Raw genomic sequence first — 22,133 nt, forward strand, 5'->3', positions numbered from 1 at the left:
TTCTGAATCAGATTATACGGTTTCTAAAACCTAGATGTGTAGGAGGGTCTGGTATATACAGGGTTAATGTGGGACTGAGTACAGTAGCGCCCACAGCATGATGTAATTAGGCACATGAGCTAGACCTGGGGTCAATGTAGTGCTGGTCAGGATGTGTTAAAGCTGAGGATGGAGATCGCTCCATGCCAGTATCCTTTACTGTATACTTGTCTACAGTTATTCACTACTTGTAAAGAGTTGATGTAAACATGCAGAAGACTACAAAGACTTCTTTAACAGACATGTTTGACAACCAGCACCATCCTAACATGGTGGCAGCAGTGCTATCAAAGATCCTCACAGATATGCTTAAAGACTAAGAAAAAGGACATCTTCAACAGATTCTGGAACTGAAAGAAGCTCCCAACTGAAGCTACAGATGTTGCGAAATGTGCCAGATAAAGCTCCAGAGATGATGATCCTGGAAGCTAAGGGCAGAAGTTTTACTGCAGCAGAAGACTCCACGCAATCTCCCTCGGAAGTCCAATTTCACTTCCAGGCTGCAACCAGTACTAAGAAGCCCCTTATAAGAATTCAGTCCGAAGCGCTGTTTGAACGAAACCCATCACTAATCCCAATTCCCGGACTCAGAGGCTCAACATGTGGCCTCTGCGTTGAGCAGAAAGAAAAACAAATTAATCATTAACTTATTCAACTCTCAGGAACCTCATGACTGTCTGAATCCTTAAATGGCAAGCCTGCGGTTCATTCAAACGTCTAGCTACTTGCAAAGTTAGATCATTTATGAAATCAAGTCGGCAGACCGCCAACCCATGCAGCTATTGGATGAAAATTCTTCTTCCTGAAGCATGCCACTGCCATTTTGAAGCCTGCCAAAACTGGCGAGCACAGGAAATCCATTGTTCTGCAATGAATGGCAACACCATCTTGGAAACCTGAAAGTTCTTAAAGCTGTACCCACACTTTTAAAGTCAACAACATGGATCACAATTCCACACTTCCAACTCCACTGGGACTCACCCAAGGCCCAGAGCAGTCACAAAATTGGAGTATTTGAAGGAAAAGAATTTTAAGATACAGCATTGCTTCAGGTTTAAATTTTAAAAATCAGAAGCAGAAAGTAAACACACTTCCTTATTTAAACGGGCCAACTGCAGATTACATCATTGTACAACAGATATTGATCAGTCATCTGCCAAATCTGAGGTGGTTTTAAACTCCTTTGACATTTATTTCAACTTGAATCCAACAAAATATTGGAATGAACTAAATTCAATAAGAGAGAGTCCAACTGCCTGGGGAACCTTCATAAATCTCTACAGGATGGCAGAAGGGTGTGAATATGGAGAATTAAAGTCTCAGCTCATCTGAGACAGAATCGTGGTGGGTGTTGCAGACAATTCACTCTCTGACCTCCTACAAGCTAAAGATAAACTCACCTTAGACAAAGCTACAGAGCTAATTAGGCTGTCTGAGCTCCGTGCACAACATAGGATAATCCTAAAGGGAGAGAATAAAATACGGGGCAGAAGGCAACCCTTAGTCCAGTTTATCAGGTCACAAAGACGCAGGGGTAATCCAAGTCAGGGAAAGCAATTCCTGAACTGCCCAGCAGAGCAACCTTGACAGCGTTGCGTGTGTAGCGCCCTGTTACAACTGGTCCCCGGGCGAGGTTCCCCAATCTGTTAATTTCCTGAATGGGACCCCAATTTTGTTACGCTCCTGGGTGAGGAGAAATGAGCTGGCTCTCCTTCCTTATTCAATCTCCTCGGTTGATCGCAACAAGATTAATTTAAAAGGGTTGCCTTCCCCCGTGGATATCATTTCCCAGTCCAAATGTACTTATTTTGAGAAGGAGCCAATTTAACCAGGCTTTCTTGAGACAAAGAAAAAGTTTATTAGTTATTAAAGCCCAAGAAAATTAATAAAAAGGCAACACACACACTCAGGTCAGGTCAGGTCAGAAATGAGAAGTTAAGAGTCCAAATAAAATTTTAAAAATACGAATCAGTCTTTCCCTTGTCCGTGAGGCGTAGGCAGCGGTACGTTGCAGCTGTTAAGTTGGTGATTCCAGCAGAGCTGACTTCAGCAGTTTCGCAGTTGTTTTGGAGACACTCGGATCTGCAGGGTAGCCAAAGAGGCTGTCCTATGTACTTTTTGATTGTAGTTTCTGCTGAGCCTTGCCTCCAGCGACAGAGAGAGGGGGAGAGCGCGAGCGACAGAGAGAGGGGGAGAGCGCGAGCGACAGAGAGAGGGGGAGAGCGCGAGCGACAGAGAGAGGGGGAGAGCGCGAGCGACAGAGAGAGGGGGAGAGCGCGAGCGACAGAGACTTCGCCTGCAACTGCAGGGGTCGCTTGTTAGTCTTCTTATGCTGTCATTCTCACAGTATACCAGCACACACTGCACTGCTCTGCAGTTAGCTTTTTAATCCATTTTTTCCTGTGTATTCCAGGAGAGTATATAGTAGTCTTGCATTCATATCAGAACTATTTACACATTCTGCAATATAAAATCAACAGGGGATGGTTTTTTGCCTGACTGCGGAGATGTGCAAATCAATCTTTTGTCTCCGCAACCACAGGAGATTAATGTTCAGTCTTTTGCATCTTTCCTATCTCCCTTTCAAATGTCTCTGCTTGAAGGAGGCCATGACACCTTCTCAAGTACAACATTCCATGTTCTCTTAGGACAGGTCTGTTAGCATAATCCACATAGGAATTTTCCAGAAAGTGGTCACTTTATGCTATCAGCTATCTTTTGCTCAGTGTCCTTGCTTGTATTTCTTTAAATAACACACGCCTCCCTTAAAAAGTTCAATATGCCCGTAAGTAATTCATGGCTGTAACCAACTTTTCATGACATTCCTCACAGGAGAGATCAGTGTTCTGCGGGTGCTGCCCATTGCTTCCATGGCAACTGTCAGAGACACTTTTATATTCAGGGGCCTGTCACATGAAAAACCATGGCTTAAAAGGTCTCTGGCTTCGAACAACGGACACTCCACACTTTTCAGAGCGGGGATGGGGTGCCAACTTCCCGGCCATCGGCACGATCCAGAGGCATAATGTCAATCAAATCTTTAGAGCTGATGTACGTCGTCCGTAACCACCCTTTCTTTCCTCTGGGCAGAGACACCTGCTAGCTCCGGATCACCTCCAGACGGCGGTAGATATAAAGACTACCACTATCGTTAGCCAGCCAGAACAGCACGGTCCCAAGTGCTCAAACACTAAAGAGTATTTAAGCTCAGATTTCATCTTCAATCTTTGTTCTCTCTGAGCAACAAGTTTGTCCATTATCATTCCAGGTCCCATAATGTCCCCAATTATCAGACCAACCTACTGCTCATGAGATTACCATGGCACCTGCGGTGGAAGTGGTACCAGATAATGATCAGCAGTCTGAGAAATCTCTACCTCCAACTATGATGATGGTACAGCTGGTGGACACATCAATCACGGTGCACACACTGCAACTTCAAGCCAGCATGCCACAACCATAAGGGATGCTGCAACCGGGTAGCAGTCTATCACCATTAATAACAAAAAGCAGAGGTGAGCATACCATGTAACCTTCTTATTGCCACAGGAACGCTCTTCCTCAGCCTGAGAGAGCTTCCAGACAGCCCACATGGAAAAGAAAAAAAAAGCTGTGCCAAGGAGATGAATACCACCTTTGCCCACCTTGCAAGAAACAATCAAGAGTAACAACAGCCATGCACCGACACAACAGCTAAACTGACCAGACATACACATTTCAACATATATTAACGGAAGAAAAAAAATTGAAAACATGCCCAAATGCCAGTCCAACCTCCAAGCCAACAAGAACCAGAATCAACAAGAGCTTACCACTCTCCTGACAGAACGGCGAACGAGATGTGGAAGGGTTATAAGGCCTCCAGGCTGTCAGAACCTCTAACTTCAAGGACTTGAAAGGGGCAGGTGGGGTACTTATAGTATTAGCATTAACAATATTCTAACAGCAATAATGTTGGAATTGCATTAAGGTTGCAACAATAGGTAAATGCATAAGACTTATATAACAATGTAAGACGAAGTAAACTAAAGTAACAAATCCATGGGATAAAGTCTGGGGGGGGGTGGGGAGAGAGAATGTAGTAGAAGGGTCTGGTATATACAGGGTTAATGTGGCACTGAGTACAGTACTATCCACAGAGTGATGCAAGAAGGCACATGACCTAGATCTAAGGTCAGTGTGGTGTTGGCCAGAGTTGTGTTAAGATCTAGGATGGAGATCGCTCCATGCTGGTATTCTTGTTGTATATTTGCGCATAGTTACAAGTAGGTTATAAAGACCTGCTGTTAACATACAGGAGACTACGAAGACTTAGAACCATAGAAACATTACGGTGCAGAAAGAGGCTATTCAGCACATCATGTCTGTGTCAGCCAAAAAGAGAAAAAAAAGGAACTAGCCGCTCATTTTAATTGCATTTTCTAGCACTTCACAGCCATGTTCTATAACCAATACCATCCCAAAAGGATGAACTGAGAATCTTTTCCCATTTGCCATTCTTGAATATAATTGTCAGCCGAATAAACTAATAGCCATTGACCAGAAACTCAACTGGACCAGACACATAAATGTCATGGATAGATGAATTGAGTCCAGAGACTGGGCATTCGACAGCAAGTGGCGTACCTCCTGAATCCCAAAAGCCCTTTCTGCCACCAGGAATACACAAGTCAGGAGCAGACTGCAATAGTCTCCATTTGCCTCAGTGGGTGCAGCTACAACAGTCAAGAAACTTTACACCATCCAGGACAGGCAGTTTTCCTCGATTGTAGTAAGCCTATCTACCACCAGCACATGCTATCTATCTATAGGATACACTGCAACAACTCACCAAGTCCTCTTAGGCAACACCTCTCAAGCCCACCATCTTCACCGCACAGGAGGACAATTGCAGCGAGCATTTCAGAACACCATAACCGCGAAGTTCTCTTCCAAGTCACAATAATTTGAACATATAATCATCGTCACTGGGTCAAAATCCTGGAACTCTCTAGCCAATAGCATTACGGGTGTATCTTCACCACACTGACTACAGCGGTTCAAGGAAGGTTCACTGCCAACTCTTCAAGGACAACGAGGAATGAGAAATAAATCCTGGCCATGCTAGCAATACCTATAACTGAGAATTATTTTTTCAAAAGAATTGCAATAGCTCAAATTACATTTGAGTATGAGGATAGGAACCCAGGTTCAGATTAATTGTGTATTACAATTACCCATGTTGTGACTTGTCAAAAATAAGCAAATTAAAACTAACATATTGGAAATAAACATAAGAATGTCTTTAGCAGAGTTGAAATGTGACAGCCCTTCTATCCTTTTGCATGGGCCACCTGAGAACCTTTGCTTTAGTTTCTAAGAAAATTGCTATTTAACCCCTTATATTTCCTTAATACAGGAGCAGTAAGCTTTTCAGGTAGGATGTTGGTACATGAAAGAAACACTGACCAAAGAACAGATGTCTCTATAAAATGAAGGCAAAGCTATTTGAAGTGTATCTTATGCCCAGAAAATGAGAAATAATTCTTTTATCACACCTGAAATCGGAATTACTCTGGATATGCCAGAGTCTAAATCTTCTGCAGTTCCACCCTGCGGTGTGAAAGTAACATTTAAAGTTTGCTGTGGTGGCTTTGGAGGTATGTTCTTCTTTAAAATTTGAGCAAAACTAGGTTCTCCTGATCCCTTACGCCAGGCACTGTCACTGGACATTCTGAAACAAAAAATACAGAACATATGTAGCATAAATAGGAATGTATATCAACAGTACTTGCTGCAAAGTTACTAAATAGGAAATTAAAATGTGTAATCCTTCTCTTTTTGTGCAAGTTTGCACCATCATCCATTGATGCATGCTAAATATATTCAGCCCTAGGAGGCATATTGACAAGTGGGAAGAATGAAAATTTAAAAGGGGCTTCCCCAATGACTCAGCAAGTTTATCCAGTGGGTCAGGAAGGTCATTATTCCAAATAACTAGCCAGGAGGCTCTTAGATGACCAAATAAGTAGCGATTTAGTTTCACATTGGAATTTGGTGCATGGGGGAAAAAAAGTGCTTTAAGTAAGGTTTATTGCAACTAGTGAAGTGTGTTAAGTGTTAGTCGGATTTATCAGTACTAGTAATGTTTATCAATAGTTGCAAGCTTTCAGTAGTTAAGGTCAAGTAAAATAAAGTTAATATAAGTAAACCAAAGTAAAATAAAGTTAATGTAAGTGAAGTTAAGGCATGGCAGGGCAGCTCAGTCGCGTGGAATGCATGTCCTGCAGTACGTGAGAAGTTGCGGAAGTTACCGGTGACCTAGACAACTACTTGCAGTGTCACCAGCTGCAGAAACTTAAGCTCCAGGTTTCAGGGCTTGAGTGGCAGTTGAAGACACAGTGGCGCATCACGAGGCTGAGAGCTATGTGGATAGCACGTTCGGAGAGGTGGTCACCTGACAAGCTAGGAGCACGGAGGCAGAAAGGCCAGGCAGTCCAAGAGAACTTGGCAGGTAGTGCAGGAGACCCCTGAGGTCCCGCTTGCTAATCGGTTTTCCGTTTTGGAAACTAGCGAGGGTGTTGGTTCCTCAGAGGAGTGCTGTCAGAGCCAGGTTCATCGCACCATGGACGACTCAGCTGTACAGGAGGGGAGGAAGAAGAGGAGAACAGTATTAGTGATAGGGGATTCATTAGTTAGAGGACCAGACAGGCATTTCTGTGGCCACAGACGTGACTCCAAGATGGTATGTTACATCCCTGGTGCCAGGGTCAAGAATGTCATGGAACGGCTGCAGGACATTCTTCTAGGGGAAAGTGAACAACCCGAGGTCGTGGGTAATGTCTGTACCAATGACTTAGGGTGGAAAGGAAATGAGGTCCTGAAAGCAGATCTCAGGGAGCTAGGAAGGAGATTGAAAAGCAGGACCTCGAAAGCAGTAATCTCAGGATTACTTCCAGTCCCACGTGCCAGTGATCACAGAACTAGGAGAATCGAGTGATTGAACAATGGCTGGAGAACCTGTGGAGGAGGAAGGGCATCAGATTTCTGAGGCATTGAGACTGGTTCTGAGGCAGGTGCAACCTGTATAAGGTGGACAGGCTGCACCTTAGCAGGATCGGGACTACGATCCTTGCAGGGAGATTCGATAGTGCTGTTGGGAAGGGTTTAAACTAGATTGGCAGGGTGATGGGAACCTGAGAGGGAGCTCAGATTCGCGGGAAGCAAAACTAGTAAAAGTAGAAAACAAAAACAGAAGACGGACAAAACATAGGCAAGCATCAAATAGGATCAGAATAGAGTATAATTTTTAAAAAGTAGAATTAAAGGCACTCTGAATCCACGTAGCATTCGCAAAAAGGTTGATAATTTGAATGCACAAATTGAGTTCAATGATTTAATGGCCATTATGGAGACGTGGCTACAGGGTGACCAAGATTGGGAACTGAATATCCAAGGATATTTGGCATGAATGTGGACAAGCAAAACGGAAAAGGAGGTGGGATAGCACTCTTAAGAAGGGCAAGATCAGTGCATGAGTAAGAGAGGATCTTAGATTGAAGGATAAAGGTATAGAATCAGTTTGGGTGGAGCTAAGAAACAGCAAGGGGCAGCAAACATTGGCGGGAGTTGTTTATAGGCCAACAAGCTGTAGTGGTACTGTTGGGACGGTATAAATTAGGAAATCAGAGATGTAATACAGTAATATTAAGGAACTTGAATTTACACAGACTGGGTTAACCAAATCAACACCATAGCATTAGTGCAGGACGAATTCCTCAAGTGTGTACAAGATGGGTTTCTGGAGCAGTACATTGAAGAGCCACCTAGGTCGGCCTATTTTGGATTTAATGTTGTGCAACGAGAAAAGGCTAATTAATAACCTTGCTGCAAAGGAGTCTTTGGGAAACAGTGACCAAAATATGATAGAATTTTGCATTAAGTTTGAATACAATATAGCTCATTCTGGAACCAGGGCCTTAAATCTGAACAAAGGAAATTATGAAGTTATGAGGGGCAAGTTGGCCATGGTGGATTGGGAAAATACACCAAAAGATTTGATGGTAGACAGGCAATGGCTAGTATTAAAGAAATACTACATGGTCTACAACAGATATACATTCCACTAAGGCACAAACCCCCAAAGGGGAAGGTAAATCAACTGTGGTTAACGAAAGAAGTTAAAGATTGCATTAGATCAAAGTAAGTGCCTTATAAGGTTGCCTGAAAAAGTGGTAAGCCTGAGGATTGGGATCAATTTAGAACCCAGCAAAGGAGGACCAAGGGAAAAGAGAATATGAATGCAAGCTAGCAACATAAAGGTGGATTATAAAAACTTCTTTAGGTATGTGAAAAAGGAAAGATTAGCTAGGGCAAATGTGAGCCCATTACAGGTGGGGACAGGATAATTTATAGTGGAGAACAGGGAAATGGCATAGAAATTAAACAGTTACTTTGTGTCTGTCTTCACAGAAGATGATACAGAAAATCTCCCAGAAATACTAGGCGGCCAAGGGACTTGTGAAACTGAGGAACTAAAAGAAATTAGTATTAGGAAAAAGAGGTAGTATTTGAAAAGTTAACTGGAATGAAGGTTGATAAATCCCCTGGACCAAATGAGCTTCATCCCAGTGTGTTGAAGGAGGTGGCTAGAGAGATAGTGGGAGCATTGGCGGTTATCTTTCAAAATACTATAGATTCTGAAAAGGTTCCATGGACTGGAAAGTAGCAAATGTACCCCACTATTTAAGAAGGGAGGAGGAGGGATAATGGAGAACTACATACCTGTTAGTTTGACGTCAATAGTAGGGAATATGTTAGAATCTATCATAAAGGATGTGATAACTGGACATTTTGGAAAAGAATGGTAAAATTGAGCAGAGCCAACATGGATTTATGAAAGGGAAATCATGTTTGACAAACTTGGGTTTTTTTTTAGATTATTACTTGTAGCATTGATAAAGGAGCACCAATGGATGTGGTGTATTTGGATTTTCAGAAGGCTTTTGTTAAGGTCCTACACAGGTTAGCAAATAAAATTAGAGCGCATGGGATTGGGGGAAACATACTAGCACAGATTGAAAATTGGTTCATGGCCAGAAAGCAGAGAGTAGGAATAAATAGATCATTCTAGGATGGCAGGCTGTTACTAGTGGTACCGCAAGGATCAGTGCTACGTCCACAGCTATTCACAATCTGTATCAATGATTTGGGATGGGGACCAATCGTAATATTTACAAATTTGCTGATGACACAAAGCTAAGTGGGAATGTAAGTTGTGAGGAAGATGCAAGGAGACTTCAAGAGTACTTGGACTGGTAAGTCAATGGGCAAGAACATGGCAGATGGAATATAATGTGAATTAGTGTGAAGTTATTCACTTTGGTAGAAAAAACAGAAAGGCAGAATATTTCTTAATGGTGAGAGGTTGGGAAGTGTGCGTATCCAAAGGGACCTGGGTGTCTTTGTTCATGATCACTAAAAGTTAGCATGCAGGTGCAGCCAGCATTTAAGAAGGCAAATGGTACACTGGCCTTCATCGCAAGGAGATTTGAGTACAGAAGTAAAGATGTCTTGCTGCAGTTGTATAAAGCCTTAATGAGACCTCACCTGGAGTATGTGTGCAGTTTCAGTCCCCTTATCTAAGGGGTGATATACTTGCCATAGAGGGAGTGCAACAGAGGTTCACCAGATTAATCCCTGGGATGGCAGGACTGTGTTATGAGTGAGATTGAGACGACTAGGTTTGTAATCCTAGAATTTTGAAGAGGGATGACCTCATTGAAACTTACAAAATTCTTACAGGGCGTGATGGGGTGGAGGTAGGCAGGATGTTTCCCCTGGCTGATGAGTCTAAAACCAGGAGACATAATCTCAGGATAAGGGGTGGGCCATTTAAGACTGAAATGAGGAGGAATTTCTTCACTCAGAGGATGGTGAATCTTTGGAATTCTCTACCTGAAAGTACTGTAGAAGCTCAATTATTGAGCATATTCAAGACAGAAATTGATAGATTTCAGGAGACTAATGACATCAGTGGATACTGAGTTAGTGTGGGAAAGTAGCACTGAGGTAGATGGTCAGCCATGGCATAACTGAATGACAGAGCAGGCTCAATAGGCTAAATGGCCTACTCCTGTTCCTATGTTCCTAAAGCCCAATTGTATAGCCCTAGAGATGTTTAAGATGGTTTAGGATGCTAAAATCGCGAAAACTGTCGAAATGTATTTCATCACCTCCTAGAATTTCAACTACAAGAAACTCCACAGCCTGCCGATAATCTTTTGCTTTATAACACCTTCGCTTCAACTATAAAGCATCAACTGCATCAAAGAAACTACAGGCTGACCAAAAAAGAGCTTTAAGAGAATTATGAGTTGTAACCATATTGTTTTACCTTCATCTGTATCTAACTTTTGTGTGAGAAATGAGTGAGTGACAAGTCACATTTTACAAATCCAGGGAGCGTGCGAGATAATAAACATTCTTCCTTATTTTAAAACTCACTGAAAGCTTGCTGCTAGAATTATTTAATTGGAGGTAGTCACTCCAAGAGTAAGGAAACACATTCTATTGTCTACCAACACACTGATCAGGAGCAGTGAAAGGAAACGCAAATTCTGTCCATAATAGAATTGGGTGTTGCATCAGGGGTTTGAAACAATTGAACTAAAACAAGCCAAATTGGTCTTTAAAGAAATTGGAAGTAGAAGGAAAGTAACATAAACAGAATTGTGAAACAAAAACAAAGGGATTACAGCAGTAAGCTTTGTGAATATTAACCAAAGGAAGTATGATGGCTGCTTTTGATGTATAAGTATTTTATAAGAGGGCTTAACTTGGCCAAAATTAGTGCCCCTAAACATAGAACAGCTAAAAGCCATAACTAAGCATGTAGAATTTATTAGATGTAATAAAGCATGGAAGCCGGAGGTACTAAAGATGCTGACCGAGCATCTCGGCCTCATTCCAGATTCGGTCCAGGTAGAAGACAGGACTTGAAACAGACCAGGTTACCCTAGCCAAGAGTTTCAGGCAAGGGAAAGGGAGAACTCCAGGAAAAAGAGAAAGAGAGAGAAGCCCAGAAGGAAAGGAGGCAAGGGAATTTCAGGAGAGGGAGGAGGAGCACGTTTTCCAGCTAGAAAAGCTTGAGAAAGAGTTACAAGCACAGAAAGGTAGGGAACTGAGAGAGATTTCATCACCTAGGGGGAAACATGGTACCTAGTGGTAATTTAAACATTCTTAGCCTAGAGACAAAATTCGATTTTCTAAATTATTCCCGATTCATCCCCAAGTTTGAAGAGGAGGATGTGGAAACCTTCTTCACAGCCTTTGAGAAACTGGCAGCTCAATTACAATGGCCAGCAGAATTCTGGACACTCCTAATGCAAGGTCAGGTAGTAGGAAAGGCCTGCGAGGTTTATTCCATGCTGCCTGCTGAGAGCCCTGCCTGTTATGATCAGACAAATGCAGCATTCCTTACTGTCTATGAATTCATACCAGAGCCACACAGCCAACAGTTCTAGAACTCTGATACTTTCCTGGAATTTGAGAGATTTAAACAGTTAGTTTTTTAACCAGTGGGCCTGAACCCTAAACGAAAACCCTAGCTATGAAGGGTTGGCAGAACTAGTACTGCTAGAGGAGTTTAAAAACAACCTCCCATACAGCCTTAAAACTCACGTTGAGGAACAAAGGGTTTCAAAAGCCAGAGATGCAGCTGCCCTGGCTGATGACTACTTTAAGCCATAAACCAAAACAAATTTGGATCTAATAACTCTTAGCAAGAGAGAGATAGGACAGAGGTAGATGGGGCAGAAACAGACCCCAGAGGGAAGGATAGTAGGGAAGACAGGACAGATCAATCCCCAACTTTAAGAACGAACGAACCTGGAAAGTAAACCAGTCTGAACACACCCAGCTTTCTTCCATGTGGCAAGTCTGGACACAAAGAAATCAGTTGGTTTGTCAAGAAACCAAGAGCGGCAGCTGCGGTCAGTACCATGTCACGAACCCAGACTCATATGAGATGGGGGTAGGACAAAATACCTGTCAAGGCTTCATGCATAAAGACAAAATGACTTCTCTTGTAGCACAAGCTTCAAGTCAAGAAATAACCATTTTTAAGGGACACGGTGTTTTCAAACACTGCTGGTAGCGAGTATTGCTGAGATGCTGCCTGAAAGCAGGACAAACACCTTGGGCTTACTAGCACATGTTTAAAAGGTTCCCCTAGTAAAAATTAAACTGCAGAGTAAGTGGGTCACTGATGTAGGGACGGTGGCGATTGTGTCGATCCTACCCATTTAAGGAAGTGAACCGACTATTGGAAAACGACTTGGTGGGTCATAGAGGTCTACAGCACAGAAAAAGGCCCTTTGGCCCATTAAGTCTGCACCAGTCAAAAAAATACCTAATTATTCTAATCCCATTTTCCAGCACTAGCCTTGTATGCCTTGGCATCACAAGTGCACATCCAAATACTTCTTAAATGTTATGAGGGTATCTGTCTCTACCACCCTTTCAGGCAGTGAGTTCCAGATTCCCACCACCCTCTGGGTGAAAAAAATCTTCCTCACATCCCCTATAAACCTCCTGCCCCTTACCGTAAATCTATGCCCCCGGTTATTGATCCCTCCACCAAGGGGAAAAGTTCCTTCCTGTCTACCCTATCTATGCCCCTCATTATTTTATACACCTCAATCATGTCCCCCCTCAATCTCCTCTACTCCAGGGAAAATAACACCAGTCTATCCAATCTCTCCTCAGCTAAAACTCTCTAGCCCTGGCAACATACTAGTAAATCTCCTCTGCACTCTCTCTAGTGCAATCACATCCTTCCTATAACGCGGATTCCAGAACTGCACACAATACTCTAGCTGTGGCATAACCAGCGTTTTATACAGTTCCAGCATAACCTCCCTGCTCTTATATTCAATGCCTCGGCTAATAAAGGCAAGTATCCCATGTGCCTTCTTAACTGCCTTATCTACCTGGACATGCACACCAAGGTCCCTCTGATCCTTGGTACTTCCCAGGGTCCTACCATTGGGTATCAGCTACTGTACCCAGAGGATCAAAAACAGGAGACTGGGTAAACAGAAGGGAACCAGGAGAATTTTGCTCAGCTACAGAAAGCTAAGGAAGACCCATAGATCCTACAGGGGGTGACAGGGTCAATAAGGATCAAGGAAATAGAAAGAAAGAAGAGGACTTTCCAGAGGCCAGCAGAAAGCCAATCGAGGTAAAAAAGGGTCAGAATCTACTCCATAAAGATTAATGGGGCCAAATCCAGGACAGTAGAGTTTAAAAGGGCAAGGCAAAGCCTGTTGACAGAAGAGGCTGAACCAGAGGTCTGCTTAGCAGGCACCTGTCAGGATTTAAATAGGAGGAAAGTTCCCAAACCAGCAGATAAGACAGTGAGGGAGAAGCCTCATCCATTGAAGTGCCACAGGGCAGTACAGCAGAAGCTGGCCAGCCACCTGTGGGCAGTAGTGTCCCAAAGTAGCAGAACAAGGGAAATCAATACCTCTTAAAATGAACCATACTTGTGAAAACTTAAGCATAAGAGCAGCTAATATCGGAGTATCCACTAAATCAACGAGGATCAGGTCCAAAACTCAACTTCACCTGAACCCAGCAGTTTAATTTCCAAGGCCAATGATAAGGTGCAGGGTGCTATGACACAGCAGATGATGTGTGTCAGGTGGACCTAATCCACAAAAGAAATTTGGCCATGCTACCACAACAGTTTTGCAATTTCTATTTATTATGAGATGTGTGCACTGACTTCAGAAGTAATGAGTCCACTAAGACCTTTAGAGATTTAAAAAATTATTTAACAAAATAAAAGATTTCAAGCACATTCATAAGACTGCAATTACTTAATACTATAACAACTCCTAAAATTCCAGATTAACCTGACTCCCGGTTACATACCGGTAAGGCAACAGTCCAAAATAGATTTTAGATTTTTTTTAAAAACCAACACGTTAACATATCATCTAATTGACAGTGGAATTCCAAATGACTTTCTCCAACTTTAGTTACTTGACACAGCAGACTTCTGCACAAATGGCTGGAGGCTTCTTCAAGGCTGTTTCACACACTCATGTTAGATCTTACTTGGCCCCCAACATAGCCTTTCATTCTTCTTTATTTATGTTTCTCTCTCTTTAATCTGTAAATTCCATTGTTCCATATATCTTTGGAACTGTTCCATAATATAAAAACTTTCATGTTGCCAATATTGCCAGTAACCCTTGGGAAAAATAAACACACTGCTTAACCTTGCTTCTCTGGCTAGTTGTAAACAAACTAACATCTCTTTGAAATCCAAATAATCCCTTCACTTATCTAAAAATTCAAATTCCTTCCACACCTTACATGCTAAGACAGCATCCATGTTTACTCATTAACATTTCAAGTACATTTCTATACCTAGCTTCTTTTGATAATTTCAAGCTTGCAGTCTACCTGACTCCAAATGTAATTAAAACACAGGCAGAATCATCTACACTCACACCCATAGACCAACTTTACAACAAACCAGAAAAATATGAAAATTATTATACTTTCATAACACGGGGGGAGAGCCCAGACACCTCACGTGTTTAAAAGCAATATACCTCACACCATCATCCTAGAAATAAGAATCAGTGGACCAGAATCAAAATTGTCAGACTCATGTATTAATGTTGCAATCCTGTCACAATGAAATGCTTGCTTTAGTTGCAAGCGAGAGCAGCTGTTATTAACTGGGGAAAGGTTAGGGCATTATTCTTAAATATATATAAGAACTGGATTCCACCTGTGTGGGGGAAGGAAAAGGGAGTTTCTACCTATATTCTCTGGGTTTTCTGAATAAATCTACAGGAAAGGCTGGCTCTAGATTCCACCTTTATTCAGTGAATGAGCAACGAACATCATCAGAGGTTATGGAAGCGTCCATGAATGGATTAAAAGTTTTGCAGGCACCAAAACTAAAGTCACGGCATTTTCATATGACTGACTGGGATAGAACCTAGGCCTGTGAAATCTGATTTCCCCTCAGAAATCAGCATGGAGTTTGAACTTTCCACAACTGATAAATGCGTTGAGAATCATATGTCTGTTAGGGTTACAATTCCTGAAACCTTGCGTACCGATATTAGTGAACATTCACCAGAAAACAGGTAACTGGGGAGTTTAAGAGAATGCGATGGAGAAACTGTAGCAGTACCAGATTAGTGTGCATGTGTGTTAATGTCTGCATGTATGAAGAAGTGAATGTATAACTTTTTTTGTTCTGTTGAAGGGTCGTTTGGACTCGAAACGTTAACTGTGCTCCTATCCGCAGATGCTGCCAGACCTGCAGAGTTTTTCCAGGTATTTTTGTTTTTGTATAAATTTTTATTTTGTTTCGCAAAGAAACAATGCAAAAACGTCATCATGGATTCAATTGTTTTCCCCTGTGTGGTGAAGGCGTGTCATACCCCAGTATATTCTGAACTTCAAACTAATTTTTATATTTTAAAACTGACTAAAGGTACAAAACATGGCTGCCCAACAATCACTTGACTTTTGTGGATTCAAACTCTGTCTCAAGAAGGAACAAAAGGAACATTTCAGACTGATGTTGTATCAATGCGTTTTCCTGAAACTAATTCAAAATGGTAATTTCAAATTGAATGGGTCTTTCGAATACAAAGAAACTGGCTGTCTCAAACTCTAAAGGTGTCAAAAGACAACACAGGATGCGTACTCAATGTAACCACCCTCCTTATTCGGAAAATGACTTCGAACTTTTAAAAGGTCACATGATGAGAAAGCCATGTTTTCTGTCTGGTTTTAAATCAGAAAAAGCTGACTGCAGAGAGAATTCCACCGATAGCCATTCAACTAGCTGCAAGTCATCCAAGCAGCCAAGATAATAAACAGCAATAACTTGAAAGTGAGACAAGGGCTCCCCAAACCTGTTCCAGTTAAGGTTCGCCTGAGAAGCAATCACCTAGAAGTTTGATTACAAGAAACTTCACTGCCTGCTGATAAACCTTTACTTTACAAGACCCTCACTTCAACTATAAAGCATCAATTGCATCCAAGAAACTCCAGGCCTGTCACGAAAGAAACTTGAGATAATTGTAAGTCGCAATTATATTGTTTTACCTTCTGTATCTAGTTTTTGTGTGCAAGATGAGTGAATGAGACGACACCTTTTACAAATCCGGGCCAAGTGTGTGATAATAAATAACATTATTTTGAAACTCACCAATAGTTTGCTGCTGGAATCATTTAATTGGGGGCTCTCACTCAGTAAGAAAACACATACCTCTCACATACCAACATACTGATCATGGGCGCTAAAAGGAAACATAAATCCTGTCTGTGACACGAAGAATAAATGCTCCAGAGGAAAATCAAGCAAGTGGTCTCAGCTGCAGGTCAGAGTGATTCTGAAGGATTTTAACACGAAATGTGGGGAGATATTACCGAGATAAGAAGAAATTTCTTCACCCAGAGAGTGGTGAGCCTGTGGAATTCGCTACCACAGAAAGTAATTGAGGCCAAAACATTGTATGTTTTCAAGAAAGGGTTAGATATAGCTCTTGGGGCGATCAAAGGATATGGAGAGAAAGCGGGAGCAGGCTATTGAGTTGGATGATCAGCCATGGTCATAATGAATGGCGGAGCAGGCTCGAAGGGCCAAATGGCCTACTCCTGCTCCAAGTTTCTATGTTACGATATTAATGAAGCCAAAACAGACCATTCTTAACATAATTTTTCCCCAAGTGATTACTATAAATAACATGTCAAACCTAAATAGAGATAATTTGATTAAAACTAAAAAAAATCTTAACTTATTAAGGTGCAATTCCTAGAAAGGCAAAAGCAAAAAACAAAAATCTTCAGGGAAGAATAAACTTCTCCCAATTAATAAGAAAAATTGATATGCTTTGAGACACTGATATTCATTATTATGGATTCAATACAACCTATTATTTTCACATCAATACCTGGTAAAATATGAAATTAATTATCAGGTGCAAACTGTACAATAAGCTAGCGAATTGCTGCAACATAGATTTAGAAAGGATAGCTCCTCCTCGATAAACCAAATTGCTTTTTTAAAAAGGCACAAGCCATCCTAAGGGTTCTACAGAAACCTCTACAGCATGATGTACCTAGATGTTCAAACATTTGACTACAGCCTGTTCAGAAGAGTTGGCACTGAAGTAAAACCTGTGGAATGTATAATTAACTGGCTGCAAGGAGACCTGTTAGATTTATGCTAAAGAGGGAGTGCTGATAATAGTGTCCATGAGATTGTGTTGGAACCGCTATGCTTCTAATTTACATTAACTATTTTGAGTCAGAGCTTAATGTAAATTGGTCAAGAAAAAAAATGAATGACACAAGAACTCCATGAATGGCACTAAAAAAACAGATTTAAGGGGTTTAGAGTTTTGTAGTCAATTATTGCTGAAGAACAATAAATAAAACAAAACGACAGCAGAATGTATAGCCAAAACAATAAAACACAAATTGGTCAAAGTTATGCTTAAACTCTGTAGTGTTTTGGTCAGACCAGTAGTCACCAAGATACAAAGCTCTGGAAAGGCAGAAGAGGAGTCTTAAGACAGTTCCTTCCTGTCAGTGATCTGAGTTACAAAGAAAGACTGGAGTAATCTGTGCTTTTCAAATTTAAAAAGGTGATTTAAGAGATAGAAAAGTAAATATAGAATGTTAAAACCAAAATACTGTGGATGCTGGAAATCTGAAATAAAAACAGAAAATGCTGGAAAAACTCAGGTCTGGCAGCATCTTTAGAGAGAGAAACAGAGTTAACGTTTCAAGTCCATATGACTATTCTTCAGGCTCAAAATGTTAATTCTGTTTCTCTCTCCACAGCTGCTGCCAGACCTGCTGAGCTTTTCCAGCATTTTCAGTATTTAAATACTGAATGTTACTTGAAGGCAAACTGTGACATGTGGCAATAAGTTCAAATTAACAAATGGCAAATTTAGGACTGATTTCAACTTGTTCACAGAAAGCATAATCAATAAATGGAAATAATCTCCGAGCAGGACAGTGCAAACTCTTGAATAATTAATGGCACCATTGGATGTTAGGCTGGAAATGTAGGTTCTTGCTGAATGGATCAATTAATATTCACAAAATGGTCACCCTAACCTCTACTGAGCTTGTGATGGCAAGTCTGCAGCTATGTATCCTACTATCCACAACGGTGAATACACAATTCAATTGTTAATTCTGTAGATTCTGCTAGATCCTACCTTCCACTAAAACACATGAATAATGAAACACTGTCATCCTCCAAACTGAGACATGTGTAAACACCAAGCACAATATTTGTTTCTGAACGATACAACTAAATAGTGGGCTTGGAGATGTCCAAACAAATATGGAAGAACTCAAGTTATTTTTGTGAACGTTTTACTCTTACATACACGTGACAAATAAAATGTATACATTAAGTGGCTACAATAGCGATTACACAGGTGACAGCAATGTTAGAGGATACAGTTACTCAACATTGACTTGCATTAACTGGATGACACACAGCAGCTGGATAAAGTTCTGTGGAAGAGTCACACGGACTCGAAACGTTAACTGCGTTCCTCTCCGCAGATGCTGTCAGACCTGCTGAGTTTTTCCAGGTATTTTTATTTTTGTTTTGAGCTGGATAAAGCCCTGTACAGGAAATTATAAACCAGTTATTCGCAACTCGTCCATAAAGTCCAAAACATGGAATGAAATTGGTGAGGCTTGGGCTAAATCAAGATAAGATTTATAAAAGGACAAAAACAGAATTACCTGGAAAAACTCAGCAAGTCTGGCAGCATCGGCGGAGAAGAAATCAGTTAACGTTTCGAGCCTTCATGGCCCTTCGGCAGAACTGGAGCATAGTTAGAAGAAGGGAGAAATATAAATTGGTTTAAGGTGTGGGGGGGGGGGGGGGGGTGGAGAGAGAGACATTGAGGGTGTGGTGTGGTGATTGTGGAGATGAGCAGATAATCAAAAGATGTCACAGACAAAAGGGTCAAAGAGGTGTTGAAGGTGGTGGTACTTGTCTGAGAAAAGTGCTAATTAAGAATGGAAGACAGGATATTCAAAGTACAGCTCTAGTGGGGGTGGGGTGGAAAGACTAAAGGTTTTAGTTTTAGATTTAAAAATAATGGAAATAGGTGGGGAAAGAAGAATCTATATAAATTATTGAAAAAAAAAAAGCGGGGGGGGGGGGGAGAAACGGGGTGGGGATGGGGGGAGGGGGAGTTTAAGATCTAAAGTTGTTGAATTCAATATTCAGCCCGGAGGGCTGTAAAGTGCCTAGTCGGAAGATGAGGTGCTGTTCCTCCAGTTTGCGTTGGGCTTCACTGGAACAATGCAGCAAGCCAAGGACAGACATGTGGGCAAGAGAACAGGGTGGAGTGTTAAAATGGCAAGCGACAGGGAGGTTTGGGTCTTTCTTGCGGACAGACCGCAGGTGTTCCGCAAAACGGTCGCCCAGTTTGCGTTTGGTCTCTCCAATGTAGAGGAGACCGCATTGGGAGCAACGAATGCAGTAGGCTAAGTTAGGGGAAATGCAAGTGAAATGCTGCTTCACTTGAAAGGAGTGTTTGGGCCCTTGGACGGTGAGGAGAGAGGAAGTGAAGGGGCAGGTGTTGCATCTTCTGCGTGGGCATGGGGAGGTGCCATAAGTGGGGGTTGAGGAGTAGGGGGTGATGGAGGAGTGGACCAGGGTGTCCCGGAGGGAACGATCCCTACGGAATGCCGTCAGGGGGGGTGAAGGGAAGATGTGTTTGGTGGTGGCATCATGCTGGAGTTGGCGGAAATGGCGGAGGATGATCCTTTGAATGCGGAGGCTGGTGGGGTGATAAGTGAGGACAAGGGGGACCCTATCATGTTTCTGGGAAGGAGGAGAAGGCGTGAGGGAGGATGCGCGGGATATGGACCGGACACAGTTGAGGGCCCTGTCAACGACCGTGGATGGAAAACCTCGGTTAAGGAAGAAGGAGGACATGTCAGAGGAGCTGTTTTTGAAGGTAGCGTCATCAGAACAGATGCGACGGAGGCGAAGGAACTGAGAGAATGGGATGGAGTCTTTACAAGAAGCGGGGTGTGAGGAGCTGTAGTCGAGGTAGCTGTGGGAGTCGGTAGGCTTGTAATGGATATTGGTGGACAGTCTATCATCAGAAATTGAGACAGAGAGGTCAAGGAAGGGAAGAGAAGTGTCAGAGATGGACCATGTGAAGATGATGGAGGGGTGGAGATTGGAAGCAAAATTAATAAATTTTTCCAGGTCCCGACGAGAGCATGAAGCAGCACCGAAGTAATCATCGATGTACCGGAGAAAGAGTTGTGGGAGGGGGCCGGAGTAGGACTGGAACAAGGAATGTTCCACATACCCCATAAAGAGACAGGCATAGCTGGGGCCCATGCGGGTACCCATAGCCACACCTTTTATTTGGAGGAAGTGAGAGGAGTTAAAGGACAAATTGTTCAGTGTGAGAACAAGTTCAGCCAGACGGAGGAGAGTAGTGGTGGATGGGGATTGTTGGGGCCTCTGTTCAAGGAAGAAGCTAAGGGCCCTCAGACCATCCTGGTGGGGGATGGAGGTGTAGAGGGATTGGACATCCATGGTGAAGAGGAAGCGGTTGGGGCCAGGGAACTGGAAATTGTTGATGTGACGTAAGGTGTCAGAGGAATCGCGGATGTAGGTGGGAAGGGACTGGACAAGGGGAGAGAGAAGGGAGTCAAGATAACGAGAAATGAGTTCCGTGGGGCAGGAACAGGCTGACACGATCGGTCTGCCAGGACAGTTCTGTTTGTGGATTTTGGGTAGGAGGTAGAAGCGGGCCGTCCGAGGTTGGGCGACTATCAAGTTGGAAGCTGTGGGAGGAAGATCTCCAGAGGAGATGAGGTCAGTGACAGTCCTGGAAACAATGGCTTGATGTTGGTCATTCTTGACTTTTTAAAAAGGGTGAAATTCATGAAAAAAATCTTAAGTGCTGAGAGCAGGGGTATGCTGTCAAGGTACACATGGATTTTCAGAAAACTAAGGTACCACATAGAAAATTTGTTGTAAAAGTTAAGACACGGGATATTAAAACAGGTAGCAGTACAGAGAAATCTGTGGGAACAGAAAGCAAGGAATACGGTCCGTGGATATTTTTATAATTGGCTAGAGCGTATTTTACGTGCTTTAATTGTGTAGTGCAATTTTTTTTACACGAAGTACTATACACATTATAAAATATCTTTGTATACTTAAGACTGTGTACCCCCAGAAAATTTACTATATGCCACAAATCATTTTTTCACGAAAAGCATACTTCCCTCAAAAAAATTTGGTGTGCGATATACATTATGGCAGCTTCTAAACATATTATACGATCACTTCTTTCTAACAATTATATTTGAGCCTCTGATACTACATACAACATGCCAGCCTCCCAGTGTAAAATGCAGATCAAGATAGTGGTACAATGCATATATCAATACAAAACCATAATTACTAATCGAAGGACCTTAGGCTACACCATGACACGTGGTACGTCCACAAAACATTGTAAAGTTTCCAAGACAAAAGTTTTGCACTAAAGGTGCGGTGTACCTGACATGCGACCAAAACTACTCTGCTCAGAGTGCACATGTCGCAGTCACACAGCCAGCTGCGTTTACTATCATTATTTCTAAAAAGCTGTTAATCGTCACTCACTCAGCCGTTACTCTCGCGCGCTCGCCGTTACAAACGACCGTTATCCCGAAAAAAACAAGCTGAGCAGCTCGAGGACACAACCCAAAGCGGGAAGCGGCCGCTTCTGGCGCCACGTGATATTTGAAGCGGAGCCCCTGCTCTGTCGCTTGCAGCTGCGCAGTCCGCACATGGAGCCCGACCCGTACACTGAGCCAGACTCTGGCAAGTGCAGCAGCGGAGCGCAAGCCCAACTCTGCTGCTGCAAAAATTCAACAAATATTCTGTGCCTGTCTTCACAGTAGAAACGACAAGTTACATACTGGAAACATAAGGTAATCTAGGTGCTGATGAGAGTTAGGAAATTTATGCTAATTCTCAGCGGAAAACTACTGAACCGGAACAGGACCAACATTCT

General features: G+C 42.4%; 1 protein-coding gene across 1 annotated transcript in view; it reads right to left on the bottom strand.

The window, feature by feature from the left end:
* adad1 (adenosine deaminase domain containing 1 (testis-specific)) overlaps positions 1–21,788 on the bottom strand; it is a 116,725-nt gene extending 94,937 nt beyond the window's left edge. The window contains exons 1-2 of the mRNA XM_078540026.1: positions 21,740–21,788; positions 5,577–5,752 (exon numbers count right to left, since the gene is read on the bottom strand). Coding sequence (XP_078396152.1) covers positions 5,577–5,751 — 175 coding nt within the window. The 5' untranslated portion in view covers position 5,752; positions 21,740–21,788. The remainder of the gene's footprint in view (positions 1–5,576; positions 5,753–21,739) is intronic.
* Between the last annotated feature and the right edge of the window lie 345 nt (positions 21,789–22,133).

The sequence above is a fragment of the Cetorhinus maximus genome, chromosome 1 (genome assembly GCF_964194155.1).
Source record: "Cetorhinus maximus chromosome 1, sCetMax3.hap1.1, whole genome shotgun sequence".
In the NCBI taxonomy this organism is placed as follows: Eukaryota; Metazoa; Chordata; class Chondrichthyes; order Lamniformes; family Cetorhinidae; genus Cetorhinus; species Cetorhinus maximus.